We start from the raw sequence: 21,270 nt of genomic DNA on the forward strand, positions 1-21,270 counted from the left end.
GAAGTGCCTGTTCGACTGTGCATTAAATGTGCTGTAATTCTCCACAGAGTGGCGCTCTTTCTGCAGGTGTGTGTATAAGTGTCTGTGTCTGTGTATCTGTCCGTCCGTCAGTCCAGCAGGCGCCTCCCTGGGAGCCTCAGCAGCAGAAGCCTGAATGTCTGAGTCAGTGCCCGGCTCCAGTGCCCCGTCACCCAGAGCTCTGCACATGAGGACTCTTTCAAATCTGTGAGGACGCGGTGGCCTTGAGGGTATTTTTGTTTTTGTTTTCTTTTTCATTTTTGAGGGCTTTCCTTACAGATTTATTTTCTTTCGGTTACCAAAGTGTAAATCATGTTTGTACAGTTTTCCTGGACCTCTGTACAGGCGTCCAGCTCCTCGGGCTGTAGTCACAGAGCAGTGGGAATAATGACTAGCACTTGGACATCTCTGAACATAGCGGATGAATAAATCTGGGATACTGACTATGGTCTGAAGAAGGTACAGTGAGTGACATCATGGGAGTCCAGCTGAAGCGGTTACTTTGTTTACTGATATGTTGTGAACTTTCGACGGTTCTGAACGGGAGCAGTGTGAAATGTAGACAAAGTAAGCACGGCTGTGAAGTGGACAGAACTTCTGAGTTTCTGGCTCTAGGTGGAGTCTCAAACGACGTGGACAGAGACGATGTACAAACTGAGGGCGCTTCGACGCTCACCGCGGGAGACGGAGCCAGTCTGAGGTCGAAAACTGACCCAGGGAAGGTTACAGGTGTCGAAAGGGCTATTGGCGGTGGAGCACTTCAGCTAACAGCAGAAAACCTCTCTCAAACAGCCCCTTACACACATAGGCATTACACAGTGTCCCCTGCCCACTCAGAGTTAGAGCTTAGTCCACGCCACCGACACAAACGAGGGGCTGGAAAGAGCAGCCCCGCCAAAACAAGACCTCAACCCTCAGCAGAGAACTCCAGTACCGCTCAAAAGCCGGAATACCTCCCTAAGCCTTTAGCCCAGAACCAGTCCACTCTGCCCCCGTTTGGTTTCACTACAGATAACGGCTTGTTCACGGAACCCGAAGATGACTACGAACTTTTCACGCCTTTCGTCCCCATTAACACTCGGCCCAAGAAACCTGAGGTTAAAAACCCCTTTTATCCGCTCACGAGCGAGTCCTACGGTGCCTATGCCGTCATGTTCATCGCCGTAATTATCTTCATCGTGGGCATAATCGGAAACATAGCAATCATGTGCATAGTGTGCCACAACTACTACATGCGCAGCATCTCCAACTCTCTGCTCGCCAACCTGGCCCTGTGGGACTTCCTCATCATCTTCTTCTGTCTTCCTCTGGTCATTTTCCATGAGCTCACCAAAGACTGGCTGCTGGGAGAGTTCTCCTGCAAAATAGTGCCCTATATTGAGGTAAATGTGTGCACTGTAAAAATGGTCTGATGTGTAATTGATGTTCTTGAGAGTCTAGTTCCTATAAATTAATCAACCTAATCAAATCAAAATGTTTTTTCTCTAAAAAAGTCAATTTTCTTAATATAATATGATAATATAGAATGCCATTACATTTGTCTACATATTTACATATAAACCTGGACGTTACAATGGAACCATTAGGCATTCTCCCCTGGGAACAATGAAGACTGACTGGCAGATTAATTCCGTGCAGTGTTTATACAGTATGTGCTTAAGCCATTTGTGGTTTATTATGTAGGGTTTTAAGGCCTTGAGACTGGCAAACAGATAAAATAAACAAATCACTTACTGACTATATTAACCATAACAGATCTGGCTTGGAGGAGCAGCTGAGTCTGTTTAATACTGTAAGAGATTCTATAATTTTTATAGACTGAAATACATTTGTAGAGAAAATGAAAATGAAATTGTGCTCTGCATTTTCTCATGACATTGTCTTCACTTTCATGGTCAGTATCATCATTACATTCCCCTTTATTTACCAAACGGAACAAAGCAGACCAGAAATGGTCACTTAATAAGGCAGGTGTGGCTGTTGTAAAGGAGGCCTGAGATGTGCTGTAGTGTTCTGTCTCTGTTGGATGTATGGTGTGAGGGGTGTGTCTCTCTCAGACACAAAGAGACAGTGGCATTGCCTGAGGGCAGAATTAAGACTGAATCATGCGGTACAGGGGGACAGTGCTGGCTGGTGTCAAAGTACTGCCCTAAATCTGAACCAGCGTTTACACCTACTGCATACAGATTCACTTTAAAGCATGTATGCAACATTCATGTTTAAAAGTGCAGTGATAAGTGCAAAATGGGTTAAGTGTAGTTTAGACGGATGCAGCCCATGAGATTTAGATATTATGGTTGATATAGTCCCTTTGTTGCCCCTCATTCTCAGTAGGACCGTCTAATCTAAGAGCTTGGAGCATTAAGCCATTCTAAGCTGGATACTCTGCCATAAACATGGACTAAACATCTATAGCTGTCTATCTATTGTATACAGTTTCACATCTGTATCCTAACAGAAGACAAGTTAGTATCCACCCAAATTTGCATAAGCCTTTTTTGTTTATTGAGGTAATTCGTTGTGAGGCAGATAATTTCCTGTCAAATTACTGACAGGCTAAAGGCTAATTGTCTTTATTGCTTACAAACATTAACATACTGAGCAGCGACACATGCAGTTTCTGTAATGGCAGAGTTAGGACCTCAGTGCTTTACTATGTAAAGAACATAATGAGCGTGTTCTGTCGTCATGCTAAAAGGGACTCTAATCATGTAATTAATTAGGGATGATTAGAGGGGAGCTCGGGGACATTTGTGCAATAGACAAAGCTCATTCAGCCCTGAAAAATCTGCTTTCACGCCTGTAGAGGTTACTCCCCAAACCCAAGTCATTATTGCACACAGTTACCACAGTGTTAGTTCGTGTCTGTTGAGTCAGTTTGAACTCTATCTTTGATCTGCGTGTCTATGAATACCTTTTGAAATCTTTTAAGGAGGCAGCATTCATTGATTTTAACAGAGTCTGATTTCAGTACAAACAGATTGAGAGATTATTCAATTTTACTAACATTTAAAGAAAAAGAAAAGGTAACATTGACGGGGCTAAATGAGCACAGGAAACATAGCAGCACCAAACACATATCCATGACTTTATATTAGCCAAATTCACAATGAGTATATCATGACTGTCTGTAAAAGAAAAGACCATTCTGTTGATCAAAAAATGGATAATATTTTTAAAAAATAACAATTATGGAGCTACATGATTTGGGATAGTTAAAGCAGCATCATTCAAGTATAGCTGGTTATAGAGCAAGGATAATCTAACTGGCTATATGTTGATCTGTAGATGTTGGCCAATTCATTATCAACATGATGATGATGATGATGATGATGATGATGATTGATTGATCAGTCTTGTCATTCTAGAAATTACATTTCTTGCTCTTCCTCTGTGAAGAGAAAAACACATTAAAGCCAGGCCCAAGCAGTGAAATATCTGACAGTTCCACAGGCTGTGCCAAAACACACCATGTTTACACCTTCTTTCAGAGCACATATGGAAGAAGTCATGTTGAAGGGCCTTCTGGGAAACGTATAGTGAGTGGAAGGACAGTTACTGTGCACAGAAACACAGTTTGTCATCTGCAGTTAACAAGGCTAGCCTGGCCCTGTCTGGAGATATCTCGTTTGTTTATAAGTGGTCAGACCTGGAAGGTCAGCTATGTGAAAAACATGTGGTTTTAGGCAGGGCATGAATCAGGCTGTAAGACATAATTGAGGGTAAAGGAATCCCAACACTGCAGTGTTTAGAGTTCATTCTGGGTTTGTGCATGCATTTAACTTGAGTTAGGAAAGGATTGAGTGGTTAATTGGAAATGTGTGTGTGTATGTATGTGTGTCTGTGCACAGTGCCTAACACAGTTTGTGCTGAGAATCATGGTTGATGCTACAATACAAAGGGGTGAATGTCCTCAGAAAATTTCTATCCTCCACATACCTGTCAACCGTAGTAAAATAATGGTCTGTATCCAGAAAAAAAATCCATGTGGTGTTTATGTATAGAACAACTACGGTACCAGTCAAAGGTTTGGACACATCTTCTCATTAGTCATTGGTGGAATAGGGTTATTCACTGTAGAGAACTGTGTTCCAGCCCCTACCTCTGCACATCCCAAGTTATCATCTCAAACACATTAAGAAGGTAAACAGTTCTACAAATTAACTCTTGACGAGGCCACAGCTGTTCACTGCAAGCCATTCCAGGTGATGACCTCATGAAGCTGATTGAGAAAACACCAAGAGTGTGGAAAGCTCTCATCAAAGCAAAAGGAGGCTACTTTGAAGAATCTAAAGTATAAAATATATTCTGGTTTGTTTAACACTTTTTGTTTACTACATAATTCCATATGTGTTCCTTCATAGTTTTAATGTCTTCCATAATCATTTACAACATAGAAAATAATGAACAACCATTGAATGAGAAGATGTTCAGTGCTTTGACTGGTACTGTACATTCACAATATGTGGAAAATGGCCCAAAACAAAGGAAACACTCCCTAAGTGGGTGTGTCCAAACATTTGACTGGTACTGTACAGCGTAAAAATACATCATGTCATCAGTTGAAAATTCATAATGGCATTCCTCAACCTGTATGACCATGCCTAATGAATTAAGTAAAACCTGAGCTAATTAGCCCCCTCCAGGGTGTATTCCCGCCTTGCGCCCAATGATTCCAGGTAGGCTCTGGACCCACCACGACCCTGAACTGGATAAGCGCTTACAGATAATGAATGAATGCATGAGCTAATTATATTCTGAGGGTTTTAAAGGGTGTATGACTTTTGCATGTGCAGCCATATATGTTTTTTTACTTTTAACATTTACTAAATATAAAGCATTTGTACCTAGCCTCAGGACTACAACCGTAGCTATGAAATTAGAAAAGTGAATGTGTGTATGTATGTATTATTTTGCTTAATGTTTCATGTCTTTTCATTCCAGGTGGCTTCCCTAGGAGTGACTACTTTCACTCTTTGCGCCTTATGCATCGACCGTTTCCGTGCAGCTTCTAATGTGCAGATGTATTACGAGATGATTGAGAACTGTGCATCCACTGCGGCCAAACTGGCGGTCATCTGGATTGGAGCTCTCCTGCTGGCTCTGCCAGAACTCTTGATCCACCAGCTGGTGAGAGAGGACAGCGAGCCCCCAGAAGTGACCCCCTGTGAGCGCTGCATTGTGCGTATCTCCACAGCTCTTCCCGACACCCTGTACGTATTGGGCTTGACCTACAACGGCGCTCGTCTCTGGTGGTACTTCGGCTGCTACTTCTGTTTGCCCACCATCTTCACCATCATCAGCTCTGTGGTGACGGCGCAGAAGATCCGCAAGGCTGAGCGAGCGAGCGTGAGGGGCAACCGCAAGCAAATCCAGCTCGAGAGCCAAATGAACTGCATGGTGGTGGCACTAGCCATCCTCTATGGCTTCTGTGCAATCCCTGAGAACATCTGCAACATTATGTCTGTCTACATGGCCACGGGAGTGCCGCGCCGCACCCTGGACATCATGCACCTGGTCAGTCAGATGCTGTTGTTCTGCAAGTCCGCTGTCACACCAGTGCTGCTCCTGGCCCTGTGCAGACCCTTTGGTCGGGCCTTCCTGGACTGCTGCTGCTGCTGCTGGGAGGAGTGTGGACCACCCAAATCGTCCACAACGACTAGCGACGATAACGAACACGAGTGCACCACAGAACTGGAGCTTTCTCCGTTCAGTACCATGCGCAGGGAGACCTCTAGCTACACAGCGGTGGGCACACACTGCTAGGGGGGTTCATTTTACCCACGCCCTATGTGATATCCCACACAGAGGGCAATTTATAAAAGGCTCCAATTCATTTGTTGACCTAAGCTGGCAAAATGTAGTATTTTATCTTTTGATTATAGGGACATAGAGCCATGCATTTATGACAGGACAGATGGTGGTAATCTAACTGTCCTTTGCTGTTTACAGAAGAAAACCATGGAAGAAAAACATTATCTGTAGTTTCACATTGAGTTCCTAGTGATCATGAATTACTCACCATTTCTATTTTATTGCACTATTGCACTGTGGCCCTCCCCCCCCATTTTACCTTAAATTGAACATTTACATTTAAGCACTATTGAAGTTTGGAAAAATTATGTTGAAAGTAGCTGGTAGTGAATATGTTGTGTCGTAATTGAAAATGGTGATTCTTATGAATCAGTTAAAAGCTAAGCCTGACTCCCCTATGATGTATGTATTGTGTATAAGTTGTATTTGTTAGCATAACAGAATTTCTATATATTGCATTTCAGTTGTCATTTTAAAGCACTGAAAATGCTGTTGTTTTAGTATAAAATATCACTTTAATAAAAACGTGAGGTCAATACAAAAATATTTTTGTTTTAGATATAAGCAAATTCCATTAAGGTGCAAATGGCAGGGACCAGTTTTCATTTATTTAATTTCCAGTCAAAACAGGAGTAAAACAGGAAGTACAAACTATTTACAAGGTAGAAAATAAAGCCTTAACAATTAAAATTGAAATTTTCAGATCTAAATGTGCCTTGGCCTTTACTACAGCTTGTTTCTGAGATATTTGCTACCAGTTTTTTCAAAGAATGCTGCAGGGCATTTAGCTAAATCTTCAAAATGCTGGCTTTGAAGTTGGTTGCAATTTTATTGATTTTAATAATCAAAGTATACCCAATTCTACATTTAGATTTATTGTTCCATAAAACATTTTTTTCACGTCTTGTGTCTCCACATCAAGATTTGTATTCTGCTTCCTGACAGCTACACAACCATTAAGATCCCTAGTGTTATCTAATAACATTGGAAAGATGGGCAGAAGCATTCTCAAAGGTGAAAATTTGAAGCACTTTATCTGATGTGAGGGTCATGAAGGATTGTTAGAAGTGCCATGTCTTATACTCAATAGTATTACATGTCTTTCAATATTTAGGGAAACTTTAGCTATTTTTTCACCTATTTCTCTTGACTTACACTTTCTACGTGCATGTTTTTATATGTCATTTCTTCAGGTAATATACATAATTGCATATTTGATTGGAAATAAAAAGAATGACCTGTGAACACTATCTTTTGCACCATTCAGCAGTAACAGGACAACACATGCAGTGTTAATTGGGCCAAAAAAGAAACTTGATAAATCAGGTGTTTGGGGTAAGTTTTGATTTGTGCTGTTGCCTTTCTTGTTGTAACTTGTTGTTTCTCAAGGCTGCAGGGTTCAGTCTTGGTGAAGGCGTTGGTCAACTGGCCTGCATGACATCAACAGCATACAGTATTTAGCGAGTGCACACAGAGGCTATTGTCTTAAGCTGGTTGCCAGAGCAACATTAGGCCTCCATAATGAAAAGATCTGTGTGACGTCACTGGCGGCCATGTATAAGGAGCTTGGCGGCGTGAGGAAAGATGTAGGAAGCGTTTTTGGTGAACTGGACAGCTGGAGTTGGGTAATTATAGTCTGTACTGAGGATGTTTGCCTCAGAGGGACAGTTTGACTTGTCTTCAGTTTCACTTATTGCACATTTCTGCACTTGCTGGATGAACGAGTGCTGGTACATTTTGTTCCAGCGAGAACTGAAAGGCTGTTCATTTTATTTCTGTTTTCTAATCATCTGCCTGTGGTTTGTATAATACCCCACAGTAGAACACCCTTCAATAGAGCAGTGTTTAATCTTGTTCTTGATAAAGTACTGTATTGGAGAGTTTCACTTGTTCCAGTTAATCAATGGCTTTCATGGGCTGGGTCATATCTACTGTGGCAGTAAATAAACTATATGTCAAAGTCTTCAGAACCTCCTTATAACTAGTAAATTCTACTAATGTAGTGTGCACCTACTGTCGATGCAGATATTAAACTGTGCACAAAAAATATTCTGCATTTTACAAGCACAAAATGACTGAAGCACATAATGAATTTGGATGCTTTGGAGCAGTTGCACTCGTGCTAAAAATCACCATGTTCAGTGGTAAAGGTGGGCTATAGGGGTAGATATAAAAACACCTGAATTGGACTGTGGACCCAATACTTCTGTGAAAAATTGGAGTGGCATTTGTGATAAAGAGCAAATCATCCAACACCAGTACAACCTTCTATTCTTTTTGGGAGATGTGTTTTCAGCTTTTCAGAGAAATGAGAGAGGAACATTTTCAGTCAGAGAATGTGAATGGATTTTCTGGTTCTCACACTTCAAGGAATCTCAAACACATTCAGTCTTGTTAAGTTCCAGGTTTTGGTTCATATGGTGTCATAATAGATTTAGTGTTGTAGAGCAGTGTTTCTTTATTCTGCACAGTGGGAGCCTGTGCCCTGCACAGTTTCTTCTCGCCATTCTTTATTGCACCACTTGGTCCAGCTCATCAACTGATTATAAAGCTCTTCAGGATCGAAATGTGTTGGAACAGTAAATGCTTCAATCTGTGCAGAATAATCGGTGCACTGGAGCAGGATAGAGACACAGTACTATAGAGCGCTGACCATCGTGTACTGTAAGCTTGCTGCCAGCCAGCCTTTGATGCACTGCCCTATGATGCCTCAGGGCTTTTTAAATAATAATACCACATGACGTGGAGACGTGGATTCCGCTTAAACTAACTGTGACAAAGAAATTGATGAAACTGTTCTAAACAGGTAATTATCTCTCTTCACTGGGAACAAAAGATACTGTCATAGCAAAAGCCAGTTTATAGAACAGCTTGCAGCAAACAACACAGACAAAGCATGTGGCTTTGAGAGCTTGAGGAGACATATATTAGCACAGAGTAGAATACACTCAAAACACAAACTTCACACAAATTGATCGGGAGTGCTGTAGGTTCAGCTGCAGTGGTTAGAAAGCATACAGCAGCGTCCCAAATTCCTAAGACATTTTGTGTCCACTGAGGACATTTCCCAGCATTTTAATGCTTTCTAAATCGGTGTCATTAAAACCCACATACCACTTTGATGAATAATTCATCATCCCAAATTAACATCAGTCCTAGTAGATGATACATGCAATGTAAATTATTAATCAGTGATAAGCTCTCTTTGTCATTTTCTCCCACTTGTGGAGTTCTAGGTCACAGGAATATTATTTGCAAGTTGTTATGTAATTTCAGTGGAGTTTGGATTCATAAACTTTAAGGAAAATAATTAGTTATTAAACTAGCTCTTGTTTTGTTCTCATCATAGTTCTCATTTTGCTTACAACTGTAGTGTTTGAATATTTAATGTGTGTACATACTCTCGACTGCTTAACCCTGGACTTCTTACTCCACATGCATCAGTGGTGAACCAGGACTGTTAAGAGCTCAGCTCTCACTGCAGCATACATGTCACAACTTGGTGGAAAGACCCATTAACAAGTTCCCCATGTGCTGGATCAGGTGTTTAGGTAAAATGCAGAGAATGTGTTCACCAAGTTCTAAACATGCAGGAGGTTAGTGTAGTGTTTTAAGATTTCAGTTCAGCTCCTGAAGTACTAACCTATAGAGTTAACTTAGCGGAATCTACATAGAAATACTTCCTGAAGTGATAATTAAACACTTAATTTAAGCCTGTTATTTTTAAACCAAATTAAATGGAAGAGTAGCACTTGATATACATAGAGCTTAAATCAACGAAAATTATCTACAGTCCCCTTCCTCAGCTGTGGGCTCCAGTGAGCTGAACATTCGTAATGGCTGTCTACTCTTGTTGTGCTGTATAATCTGATATATCTGATTTGAGTGGATTCTGTTCTGACAGGATAGAGAATGTATTGTCTTGTGTTTGTCTTTGTGGGATTGTTCCTCATTTCTAGGTCACTGCCTGTGATGAACGCTTGGATGCATTAATGAGTGTGAAAGCACTGAGAACCCTCTGCTCTATGTTGAGGGGCTCTGCTTATTGTTTCACGCACACTGTATACACAATGTGGATGCTTCTTCTGGCTTGTGCTGTAGTACTCTTGGTGCTGCCAACTTTCCTGTTTTTATTTTTTTCTTAAATGAATGCATGAAAAACCCTTTGTGAATGTTTCCCCTTTCATCAGATACCTCTAGATGTGCCTAATTGAGCCATAGTAATATCCAAATGCCATTGCACAAAAGAACATCCCCCTCACACAAGACCACACACCTTTGCAGTGTTATTTGTGGCTTTTGACCAATAGGACTATAGTCCCTATATTAATGAATATCATCCATCAGAATGCTTATTTTCATCCTAACAAACATATAGAGACAGACAGGAACGTCTCCCCAAACATAATGCAGCTAAAGCCATTAGAAATATAAAGACAGCAGAAATATGAATGAAAATCACTGTTGCCTTTGGCTACACTGTTTAGATTTAGCTGGGAATGTTTATCAGGAATGTTCAGGATTGGGAATTGAAATATCAAAGAAACATCCAGAGTTGCTTTTGAAAAATAATCCTTTGAGTAATCTTTTATATATTTTCATTTTTCAAGCCTGCGCTGTGTCCCCCATCAACCCTTTAACAGCAGGAAGAAAGGAATCTGGCCAGCTGTCCTTGTTTTCCTGTGAGAATTCTCACATTTTCTCAGCCAAGGCCACTCTGATATGGCTGGAGCTGAATGGATCACCAGAGTAAGTAGCAGTCTCCATCTTGTTCTATCATCTTAAATAGGTTTTTACTAAACGAATTATGCCAGTATTCTGTTTGGAGAGAAATCAGCAGTCATTCTGAAACCCTTCAATTTTCTTGCATATTTTTTTTTCCTTGAAGAACATCCAAGTCATTTATAGGAATTTATGCACTGAAAGCAATCTTTTTGTGATTTACTATTTTTATTACTCTCCGTTTCCATACATATTACAAAATACTGAAGCATAAGTGTCAATGAAATATCATCTTAATAACCCCTTTTCCTCGATATCCCTTCCCCACTGGATTCATTGTAACATTAATGCACGCAAAAGAAAAGAAACAGGGTTTGTCTGCTTCCCAACATACTCATAACTTCTATAATATTGTACAAATCCCACATACTGTTCCCATATACTTGCGGGTAAAAAATAAAATAAAATAGAGTCTTGCTACTTCAGAAGCCTCAAGACTCCTGTAGGTTGTCCAAATATTTGCCCCACTTCGGCCAATATATACCCAATTGCTCCATCATCCTATATGACAACTTCTCATATGCTGCCACTTTACTCAGCTCTGTAGGCCAATCCTGAAATGATGGTGATCCCACTGTTCTCCAAACCCTTATTATAAATGTCCCCCAATCAATAAGCTGGTATATATTTAAATTTGACATCTCTTGACACCAATTTACAGCTTTGAAATATCTTTTCACCATCTTTTTCATCCAACGATAAATTTAAATCTTTTTCCCATAATTTTTTAGGAGCTACATAAATTCCATTACCCAGGTTCTCTACCAGCATGAAAAAATATGCAGAGGCCTCATGACCTCTACGATAAACTTGAATTACTTTGGATAATAACTCATTAGGTGGTGGGCTATGTCGGTTAACGCCTACGCCCAAGTAAGTGGTGTAGTTGTAAATATCTCCAAAATAGTGATCTCCGGATTGATGAACCAACTTATCAAAAGACCTGAAAGCAATCTTAATTCATGTTCACCTCAGTTTTGCCTGTCCTGCATAGCTCCTCATTCAAAAAGGCTGTCATGTGGATAGGTAGGATTAAACTGATGCTCAATAGTTGGATTCATATATTTATTAGCTTTTTTGACAACAAAACATTAAATTCAAATCAATTTTTTGCAGCTGTGACACATATGCTTTGAAACTTGTAGCAGATGTGATGTGAGCTAGTGTGAAGAACAAGGTTTGTTTCGAGATATTCTGCTTGTTCACATAATACATTTTTAATTCATTAAAACACTTGATTTTACATAATGAAGTACTTATTAACCAAAATAGGCATTGCATGATAACCTCAAATAATACTGGACTGCCATGAGAAGAGATTTGGAATGAGTTAAACACATTCACACAGAAAACTACTATGTACTATGTTAGTTTTATTTGTTTTATTGTAATATTTTCTCTGAGCCAATGTTTACTCCCCAGAGAAATAGCTTTTTAAATCTCATTTTGTCAGGTGCCTAAAACTTTCGCACAGTCAAGTATTATGTGTGATTACAATCCATGGTTAATTGATGTTTCATTATGTAAATCCAGTTGTGCTGGTGATTTTTTAAAAACGCCACACGATCAACGAGAATATAGAAGCAAACTTTATTCCTCACATTAGCTCACAACACATCTACTACTTTTTGCAAGAAAAAAATCTTGTACATTTTTTAAAGTGTTTATGTTTTTGTGTTAATTCAAAGGCAAGATAAATCATTTTAAATAATAAAAAGCATAGGTGCCCAAGACTTGCACAGTACTTTGTTTCCTTTGTTTTGCACCGGGGGTAGTATAACACTAACACAGACAACTACTAACAGAAACATATGTATTCCAATTAGTACCATGCAAAGTTGACCTCTATCAGTGCACACCTGCTTCACAAAGTGTCAAGCAATCACAGAATACTAAAACCAGTTACAGATTGGATACAGGGCATGTCAGAGCAAATCTACCACATTTGCTGTAGGGGCAAATGGGTTTTACCACTTGAGCTTGTATAATTGTATTGATTTAAGGTCTAGTGCTGTTGTCTCTGTGAAACAGAGCAATCCACTTTGGCTTAATGCTTTAATATTAACTGCAATTCATCTGCTCTTCTCAATAATGCATGCTTCATTAGTGATTTAATTCATGAAGAGACTTATAATTTACCTCCACTCAACTCACTTAAAAATGTTCTTCATATTCTTATTAACATTCACTCATGTATTCATGATAGTTCTATATTAAATCAGCTCACATATTCCTCTCTATCCTGGCAATTATACTTTCAACAGAGTACCTGACTGGGTTTAAGGGTCACTAACTGAATGATGAACACAAATAGTGCTAAAGACAGTACTACTACTACTACTCTCTTCTCTCTAATCCATGTCAAGATAAGGTGTATAATTTATGCCTTTATTAATCCCACTACTGGGAAATTTGCAGTGTTGAATTTACAGCTTCATATGTATAATATAAAAAGAATATGTTAATAGAAATTCAAAATGAAATCCTTATAATACAGTTTCACGGTATATACACTAGGGACTATTAAGAAATAAAAGGTAATGAGCCATATTTATTGTATATAAAATTTGAGATAAATAGGTGGTATTAATGCCGGTGTGGTCCACTGGTAGTGGATTTTTTATGGAGTTTGACACATGCAGGAAGGAAGAACCTGTAGTGTCTTGCACTCTGACACTGTGTGAGAATCAGCCGGTCACTAATGGAGCTGCCCAGAGTGTCCTGTGAGGGGTGGGACATGTTCTCCATCATGCATCATGATGTTATCATTCTCCTACCTCCCACCCCCTCAACTGGGTCAAGGGGGCGTCCCAGGACAGAGATGGCCTACTTAACCAGCTTGTTAAGTCTCTTCCTATTAGCAGTCAAAATGCTCTTGCCCCAGCAGACCACTCTATAGAAGATAGCTGAGTCAAAAAACATCCTCAGAAGTGCTCCTTGCGTTGAGTCCCCTCAAAAGCTGAAGTCTGCGCTGACATATTCGAATCAACTTTAAGTAAAATCTACAACTGAAAATGTTTAATTAAATTTATTAAAAAAAACTAAGCACAAAGATCAACATTTCCCTAGGGATGAGACCTCCCCTCCACACTGTTTTAGACTTGAGATTTAAAAGTTCAGTTAGATGTGGTTGTGATGTCACAACTGCTGTGTATTTAGGTTGCTTCTGACCAGTCCAAACCATGTACTTGACTAGTACCTGTACTCAATGTAAAGTACAGATACTCAATGTAAAATGTTACTCCAGTGAATGTATACGTCCTCATTGTAGATCTTTACTTGAGTAAATGTACAAAAATATTTACCTTCAAATGTTCTTAAGTATCAAAATTAAAAGTACCATGGTTTACCTATTATCATTTTGTAACAAGATTCATGCTTAATCGAAACATTGTAGGTGAAAAGACTTGTGCCATGCTTGGTTCACTGGTATTTTAATAGAATGTCATTAATTAGTGTGACACAGATGAACAAATCAGAAACTGCCAAAGATAAATTACAATGAATGTCCACTGTCACATACGCCTAAGTTGTTTGCCCTCGACAAAAACAAAAGTGGCTGTCTCCTGAGTATTAAGCCCGATGAGTATTAAGCCACCTACACAGTAGGGCACACATTGAACAGAGTCCTACACTGTTGCCTGACTCATACCTCTCCAGAAATACAACTAACTATGCATTGCAACAACGCAGACCACAATGACTGTGACTGGTCCACAGTCAGACGAACATGGGTCAAGTTGAACTGAGTAAGTCCAAAATTATGAAGTCCTTCACACTACAGAGACTGCAGACAGCAGCAATTCACTGCCAGAGATTTCCTCAGACATTGGTTTGAGCATCACAGAATGAATAAAAAGGTTAAACAAAGGAAAAATATGGATGAAAAAACTTGCAACAAAGAGCAGGAACACAGGGAAAAATGTGCCTATTCCCTCCTATAAAAGTGCAGTTTCTGCAGTGCTGAGCCAAGATTAGCGTTGACAGAGACATATTCTCCCTATTACAGCTCAGTGAAGCATCACAATTATTCTGAAGCTGTAATGTATAGTTCTTTAAGCTCTCTGTTCCCTTACTTTGTTTATAGTTACAGTTTGAACTATTTCTGCACTTCTAAGTTGGGAACCATCTGTTTCTTAAATACGTGTTAAGTTTTTCTGACTTTACACTGTAAATAGTTAAACACTTTAATTAACCTGCAACTGATTCTCACCCTCGGTTTTGAGTTATTGATGACACCTACAGATCCGTAAACCGTTAATTAATTAATTCATTCATTCATTATCGGTAACCGCTTATCCAGTTCAGGGTCACGGTGGGTCCAGAGCCTACCTGAAATCATTGGGCGTAAGGCACCCGGGAGGGGGCGCTAGTCCTTCACAGGGCAACACACACACACACACACACACACACATTCACTTACCAACGTGTGTTTTTGGACTGTGGGAGGAAACCGGAGCACCCGGAGGAAACCCACGCGGACACGGGGAGAACACACCAACTCCTCACAGACAGTCACCCGGAGCGGGAATCGAACGCACAACCTCCAGGCCCCTGGAGCTGTGTGACTGCGCCACCGTGCCGCCCCCTCCGTAAACCATGTAATATGAATAGTAGTCACTGCTGACTCTGACTAAACGGTACAAATAATTTGTTAATTCATAACGATGCTAATAACTGAAACAAGTGATTACTTATAGTCTCAAATACGCACAACAGTTCAAATCAAAAAGTCTGCTTTTCTTATCGGTTTTAAGCGGAGAAACTTGAGGTTCGTTTGTTTTAGCGCTCCGATCTATCCGTCTGTCTCCTGGCAACAGTGTCGCGCGGAAAGCTGTGCGAAGCCGGGAGATTTGTTCAGGCATGTTACGGTTTTATTCACAAATAAACCAAAAGAATTGGAAGATTTTCATTATGTAGTGAAGTAAAAGGTAAGATATTTGATTTTGAAATGTAGTGGAGTTTAAAAGTCGCCCAAAAAAGTATTAAAATAATAATAATAATAATTTCTACTTTCCCTAAATCATCTTGGAACAATGTCATATTTACATTTTAGAGCCAGCATCAAACTCTCTTTTACTTAAGATGATTTTATGAGGAAGCTGCTTTTGGAAACTGTGCCCAGAACAGTTGCTATGGCTGTTACATACAGGAACAGAAGTCTTTCCCCTTGCAGGGACTGCTCTTTTGTTCATCTGAAGTGAAACTCCAAATAACTAACAGCCTGCATTCTGAATAGTCTTCCTGTCGTCCGGCCACCTGACCATTCAAACTCAAACTACAAAAAAAAGAACAAAAATAAATGAATCAAATACTGTTGTGCATCAAAATCAACAAGTTTTTAAGTCTGACTGTCCTAGAAAAAGCTTTTTTCCCCTCCAAGCAAAAAAAAATGTTTTAAAACATGTTTTAAAGCAGCATTTCAGCTTTCACTACTAAATGAGTTGGATTTGAATCCTTTTCCACTATATATTTCTCAGAATGAAAAGACACAGCTATTGCCCTTGAGGACAAACCTGTTTCCTGCAATCATTCGTCAGCTCAACAGAGCACAGTGACAGTGTGTTCTCCACTAAATCATATGTTCCCACAGGTCTGAAGGTTCACCTGCAGTACACAGCAAACACACAAGCTTGTCACAACAGGTAAAAACATTACTATCAACTGCCACTTCCTATAGTGACACTGGTATTATAGAAGGCATAGAAGAACTATTTCTAGTTCCTTAAATATCCTTCCAAGGACTGCCCTTTGTAAATGATATATGTGAGTGTACAGGAACCTATTTTAAAAATCTCTACACAGTGTGAAGGTTTTAACCAACTGCAGTTTCCTTGATATTTTTTTTCTTCCAAATCTTTTAAGATTTTTTTGTGTTAGTGTTTTTTATTGATTTTTAATGTTAATGTCTTTTTAAATATCGTTGATGAATATGAATAAAACACGAGTATGTACGTGTTTTATTGCTATAGTAATTACTGCTGTTATGCTTGTGAAGGCTTGAAGGTGATGTTGGGCAGAGTCCTGGTCTTCTGCAGCACAATAACCGCACTGACTGAGAACCATAAACAATCTCTGCATTGTGTCACTCTCTTTGTGTATGTTTCTGTGTGGGAAAGAATTCCGCTGAAGCCGTGTCAGGGGCTGTGTATTCTGGACTCAATTTCAGCTCATAATGCGGTGTACAGTGACACCACATAGGAAGTTTTATGGGAAGATTTAAAATATTTAATTGGCCCTCCACATTAGTGGTGTTTAGGGGCACACAACCCCATAAAAGTGGAAACAATTCAAACAAAAAACACTGCAAATATCTCCAGGCCCCTGCCACCCCCAAACATTGACACTAAAAACATCCTGCTTTAAATATTTTAAAAAGTTGAAAAAAATATTACCTACAAAACACATTGACCCCTTGCCCCAACAAAGTGACAAGTGACCAGTCATTTCCTGTAAAAACAGGTGTAAATATGACAAGAAATAAATCAATCTGAGATTTCATGTACTTTTTATTTAATTATGATGAAGACACATAACAGAATGAAATTAGGTCAGAATACTCCACAGACCAGGCACAATAATGTACTGACCAATGTCCCAAACTACACACAAGTGACTCTGAACACGCCCACAGGGGAAGAACTTGGGAGTGACTTATGTCAAGGAATGTAGTGTAAGAGACAAAACACAAGACTGAGGCTGTACTAAGTAAAGGAGCATGATGCCCCAAAACATATTGCAGTCTGCAGTTCTTTAAAGCACTGAAATGTAATTTATTAGAATACATTTGTGTACTATATATTTATGGTATTACATGATAAAATAGATTGATTATGCATTTATATTTGCATTTCTGATTAACTAGTTTTCTTTACATTTTCTAGTCAGTGTGATTCTTTTGTGATGATCTGCACTAAGCCACAAAAACTCCACAAAAAGTTCCATTTGATTATTGATAACTATTTGTGAAAACTCAAATACACTAATGTTTAAATCTCAAACGCTTAGAGCCGACTGTAGTTAAAAACTGAGGCAGTGTCATTTCATGATGTTTTGATAAGTTTCCAAATGTTTCTCTTCTGATGACTCTGCATTGGCTTTAATTTAAACACAGAAACAATGGTTGAAGACCTTTGCTGAGTTTCCATTTGTACAAAGGGAACTGTTTGCGTCATTGTGGCTCTCGGGGTCAAGAGGGAACAATCCCGGTCCTGTGTGGGCTGTTTTATGGCATGTGGGATATGGCCAAGTAGCCACCAGTGCCTTGTAACTCAGTGGTCCCAAAGAAAAGCCAGAAACTGGCCACACTGGGCTGATGTTCCTCACATTCAGCACACTTGAAATATGGAAGCCTTGCAAAAAATACATATAGTTCCCTTTACAATTATTGGCACCCCTGGTTAAGATGGGTTATTAGACTTGCAGTACATTCATGTTTTTAATAATATAGGACAGACATGCAAAAAAAGAGAAAAATCCAACATTAAGAAATAATTATTTTACATGAAATCATGTGTGCCACAAGTACTGGCACCCCGATGTTAATACTTTGTATAACGCCCATTTGCCAACAAGACAGCACATCTAGAACATTTCACAAGATGGGAGAATACAGAGAGAGGGGTCATCAAACATTTCTCTTTGCACAACCTCTAAATCGTCCAGAGTCTTGGGTCCTCTCCTATGCACTCTCCTCTTCAGCTCACCCCACAGGTTTTCTATTGGATTGTGGTCTGGGGATTGAGATGGTCATGGGAAGAGCTTGATTTTGTGCCTTGTGAACCATTTTTGTGTAGATTTGGTCACATGTTTAGGGTCATTATCTTGCTGAAAAACACTGTGATGACCCATCTTCAGCTTTCAGGCAGAGGCCACCAGATTCTGATTAAAATGTCCAGATATTTCAAAGAGTTCATGATGCCGCACACCCTAACAAGGTTCCTGGGGCCTTTGGAAGAGAAACAGGCCCACAGCAACACCGATCCTCCCCCATGGTTCACAGTGGGCATGAGATGCTTTTCCACATACTCATCTTTTGTGTTACGCCAGACCCAATTACAGTGTTTGCTCCAACAAGCTCCAACCAAAGCACATGGTCCCAGCTGAAGTCCCAGTACCACTTAGCAAATGCCAGACATTTACATTTATGACTAAGTGAGGAAAGGCTTTTTTCCATGCATGCCTCCCAAACAGCTTGTTGGCATGTACTAGATAGCACTTCATGGTTGTTATGGAGACTTTGTGACCCCAAGATGCTACTTCTTGATGCAATTCTCTAACAGTGAGCTTTGGAGAAATTTTACCATCCTCCTCACTGTGCGTGGTGACAAGATAAACTTACATTCTGGTCCAGGCTTGTATGCCACTGTTCCAGTTGTTTTAAGTTGCGAAGGCTATTTAATGAAAAATAATTTTGCTACATTCACATTTTTCTATGTTTTTCAGTGTGAGATTATGCTTCTGCAATAAAAGTTTTATTTAATTTAGGGCTTGTAACATCTTAACAAGGGGTGCCCATAATTGTGGAGGGCACTGTAGGTATATTCTAAATAAATCACTATTAATCTCAGAAGGAAACTTACACATTACAACAGTACTACAATATTGCAGGAAAGTAGAAAAAGTACAGCAAAAATAAAAGGATTAAAAATGAGGAGAAAGTCCACAGAAAAATATAAAATGAAGAGTGCAGTGACTGTGCCGTAGGTTGGACTGTCAACATCCACAGAGTAATCTGAAGAATGAAGTGACAGAGCAGGGTGTCTTGTGATGCAGATATTGCAGATATAAACTCGGGTGAAGTGGATGCAAAGTGTCACTGCATTGTAAATATTCCTTATACCAAATACATATTTAAATGGAAGTGTAATATGAATTAGATTATACTGATGAAACAGCAGTACATATCGAATATAAGCTGAGCAGGTGATTAGCCATTATTCATATTGACAATGATAATTATGAATTAAAAAGTCATGATAATTAGAATATTTCTTATTTAACAGCTTAAAATTATAATTTGCTTCATCAAAATAATCATCATAACGAGAGTCTTTTCTCACTATTAAATTATTATTATGAGGTTGTAAGTTATAATTATGAGAACATTTCTCATATATCAGAATTATGGGATAGTAAGTTATCATCATGAGATTATTAGATTATTACTGAAATATAATACCAATCACACACTCACATTAATGACCCCCCAAAAAAACAAAAACACACCCTATAGAGCACCCTGTCTTTTTCTAGCTACATCTCAAATTTAAAAGGCAAAAGCCTATCTAGAATGTGACGCAAAACCACATTGTGGATCTGTTCTATCAAAGCTCATTAAAACCAGAAGGTCTGAAGAACCTTGAGAATAAGTCTCAGAAGGTCGTAAAGGTCAGTTTATTTCCAGTTATAAATGATTTTATGGAGTGATGGGCAGCTGTGCTGATTCCTGGAGACATTTGTAAAAGAATTACCGGAGATACTCTTCTGTCCTTGTTTCACTGATGAGGAAAGACTTTTCTGAGGAGGTTTCAGAGAAAAACAAAATCGATTTGTTCATGGAATTTGAACATTACAAGATTAATCACAGATTTAACAGATTTCTCTTCTAGTTGGCTGCCTTTGTCCTTTATTAAAAAAATCCATCTGGTATAAAACACTTCACATAACGCCACATTTGGTGCAAATGGGCCTTGGCTGAATGTATGTGTATATATATATATTTATATTAATGCATTTGTTTTTGACAAAATAAGTATTTTAAAATGTCTTAAAAATTTTAAAATTTAAAAATGTATTATTTTGCATAAGTGGATTGTATGGGTGGTGAAATGAACAGTAGATTTCGAAATGTTAGCATGTTTCACATGTTTTTCTTTAATATGGACACATTGACACCTGTTACAGTAACTAAAAGACCTTCAGATTTTTACATTTCAGAAAGCTCTGTTGCTCCCTTAGTCATGAAATTTTCATCCAATGTAAAGGGCTGTTGATGTTTTCAAATCTTGTAAAGAGATGGACTTCTTAAATACACCTGCCATCTCTATTATTTTCTCATAATCTTGTGGAGCTCTGTGTGGGGTTTTGTAACTGATAGTGGCATTTCATATCTGTGGATCTCCTCAGCTCCCCCAGTGTTTGAAGCTGGACACAAAGACTCCGCTCTGGTGTGTGGCTAATGGAGGCTGTCTGGAACATTCCGGCCCCTTCTTCTGTATTAAGCGGACAGCTGCTCCTCAGAGCCGAGATCAGAGCGGAGTGGAGAGCAAAAGGTGGAGGAGGCGGGTGGGGGAGGGAGGGGTCATTCATCTGCACCAGACCCACATTACTTCTGGGCCTGTGACTAGCAAGTGAATTCAGTAATTATTGCTAATGCAGAGACAGTGCTAATGAGCTTTCATTCCTGAGCTCTGGGCCAACACTGACTCAAGCACGATGGACGTTAATGAGGGCTTTGTGTGGACACGATAAAGACAGTTTCAAGGCTATAATCTTCACCAGGATATTTTCTCAGTTAGAGAAACTTTTTATGATACAGTTCTTGAGAAATATCCAGATTATTTGGTATAATTCATTTTCCTGTACAAGAATGGATGTACAATTTTATGCAAAATTTGGACATCAGACTGCAAGTTTTAGTTGATTATTATAAAT

The 21,270-nt window shown here is 39.2% G+C and overlaps 1 protein-coding gene across 2 annotated transcripts; it reads left to right on the plus strand.

Annotated features, from left to right (window-relative positions):
• Positions 1–117: 117 nt before the first annotated feature.
• On the plus strand, positions 118–7,765 carry gpr37a (G protein-coupled receptor 37a). Of its 2 annotated transcripts, XM_066669938.1 has the most exons (3): positions 118–248; positions 343–1,400; positions 4,963–7,765. In XM_066669938.1, exons 2-3 carry the CDS (start codon positions 495–497, stop codon positions 5,782–5,784), a joined length of 1,728 nt encoding a protein of 575 aa, XP_066526035.1. In that variant the 5' UTR covers positions 118–248; positions 343–494; the 3' UTR covers positions 5,785–7,765. The 2 variants fall into 2 exon arrangements, with proteins under 2 accessions (XP_066526035.1, XP_066526034.1); XM_066669937.1 differs by having other exon boundaries at positions 123–1,400.
• The last annotated feature ends 13,505 nt before the right edge of the window (positions 7,766–21,270 follow it).

Source organism: Hoplias malabaricus, chromosome 4 (assembly GCF_029633855.1).
Source record: "Hoplias malabaricus isolate fHopMal1 chromosome 4, fHopMal1.hap1, whole genome shotgun sequence".
In the NCBI taxonomy this organism is placed as follows: Eukaryota; Metazoa; Chordata; class Actinopteri; order Characiformes; family Erythrinidae; genus Hoplias; species Hoplias malabaricus.

Excerpts from the sequence above, each read along its gene's own strand:
- gpr37a (XM_066669938.1), top strand. The coding sequence starts at position 495 with ATGGGAGTCCAGCTGAAGCGGTTACTTTGTTTACTGATATGTTGTGAA. Across the intron at positions 1,401-4,962 it reads AAATAGTGCCCTATATTGAG|GTGGCTTCCCTAGGAGTGAC; the intron begins GTAAATGTGTGC and ends TTTTCATTCCAG.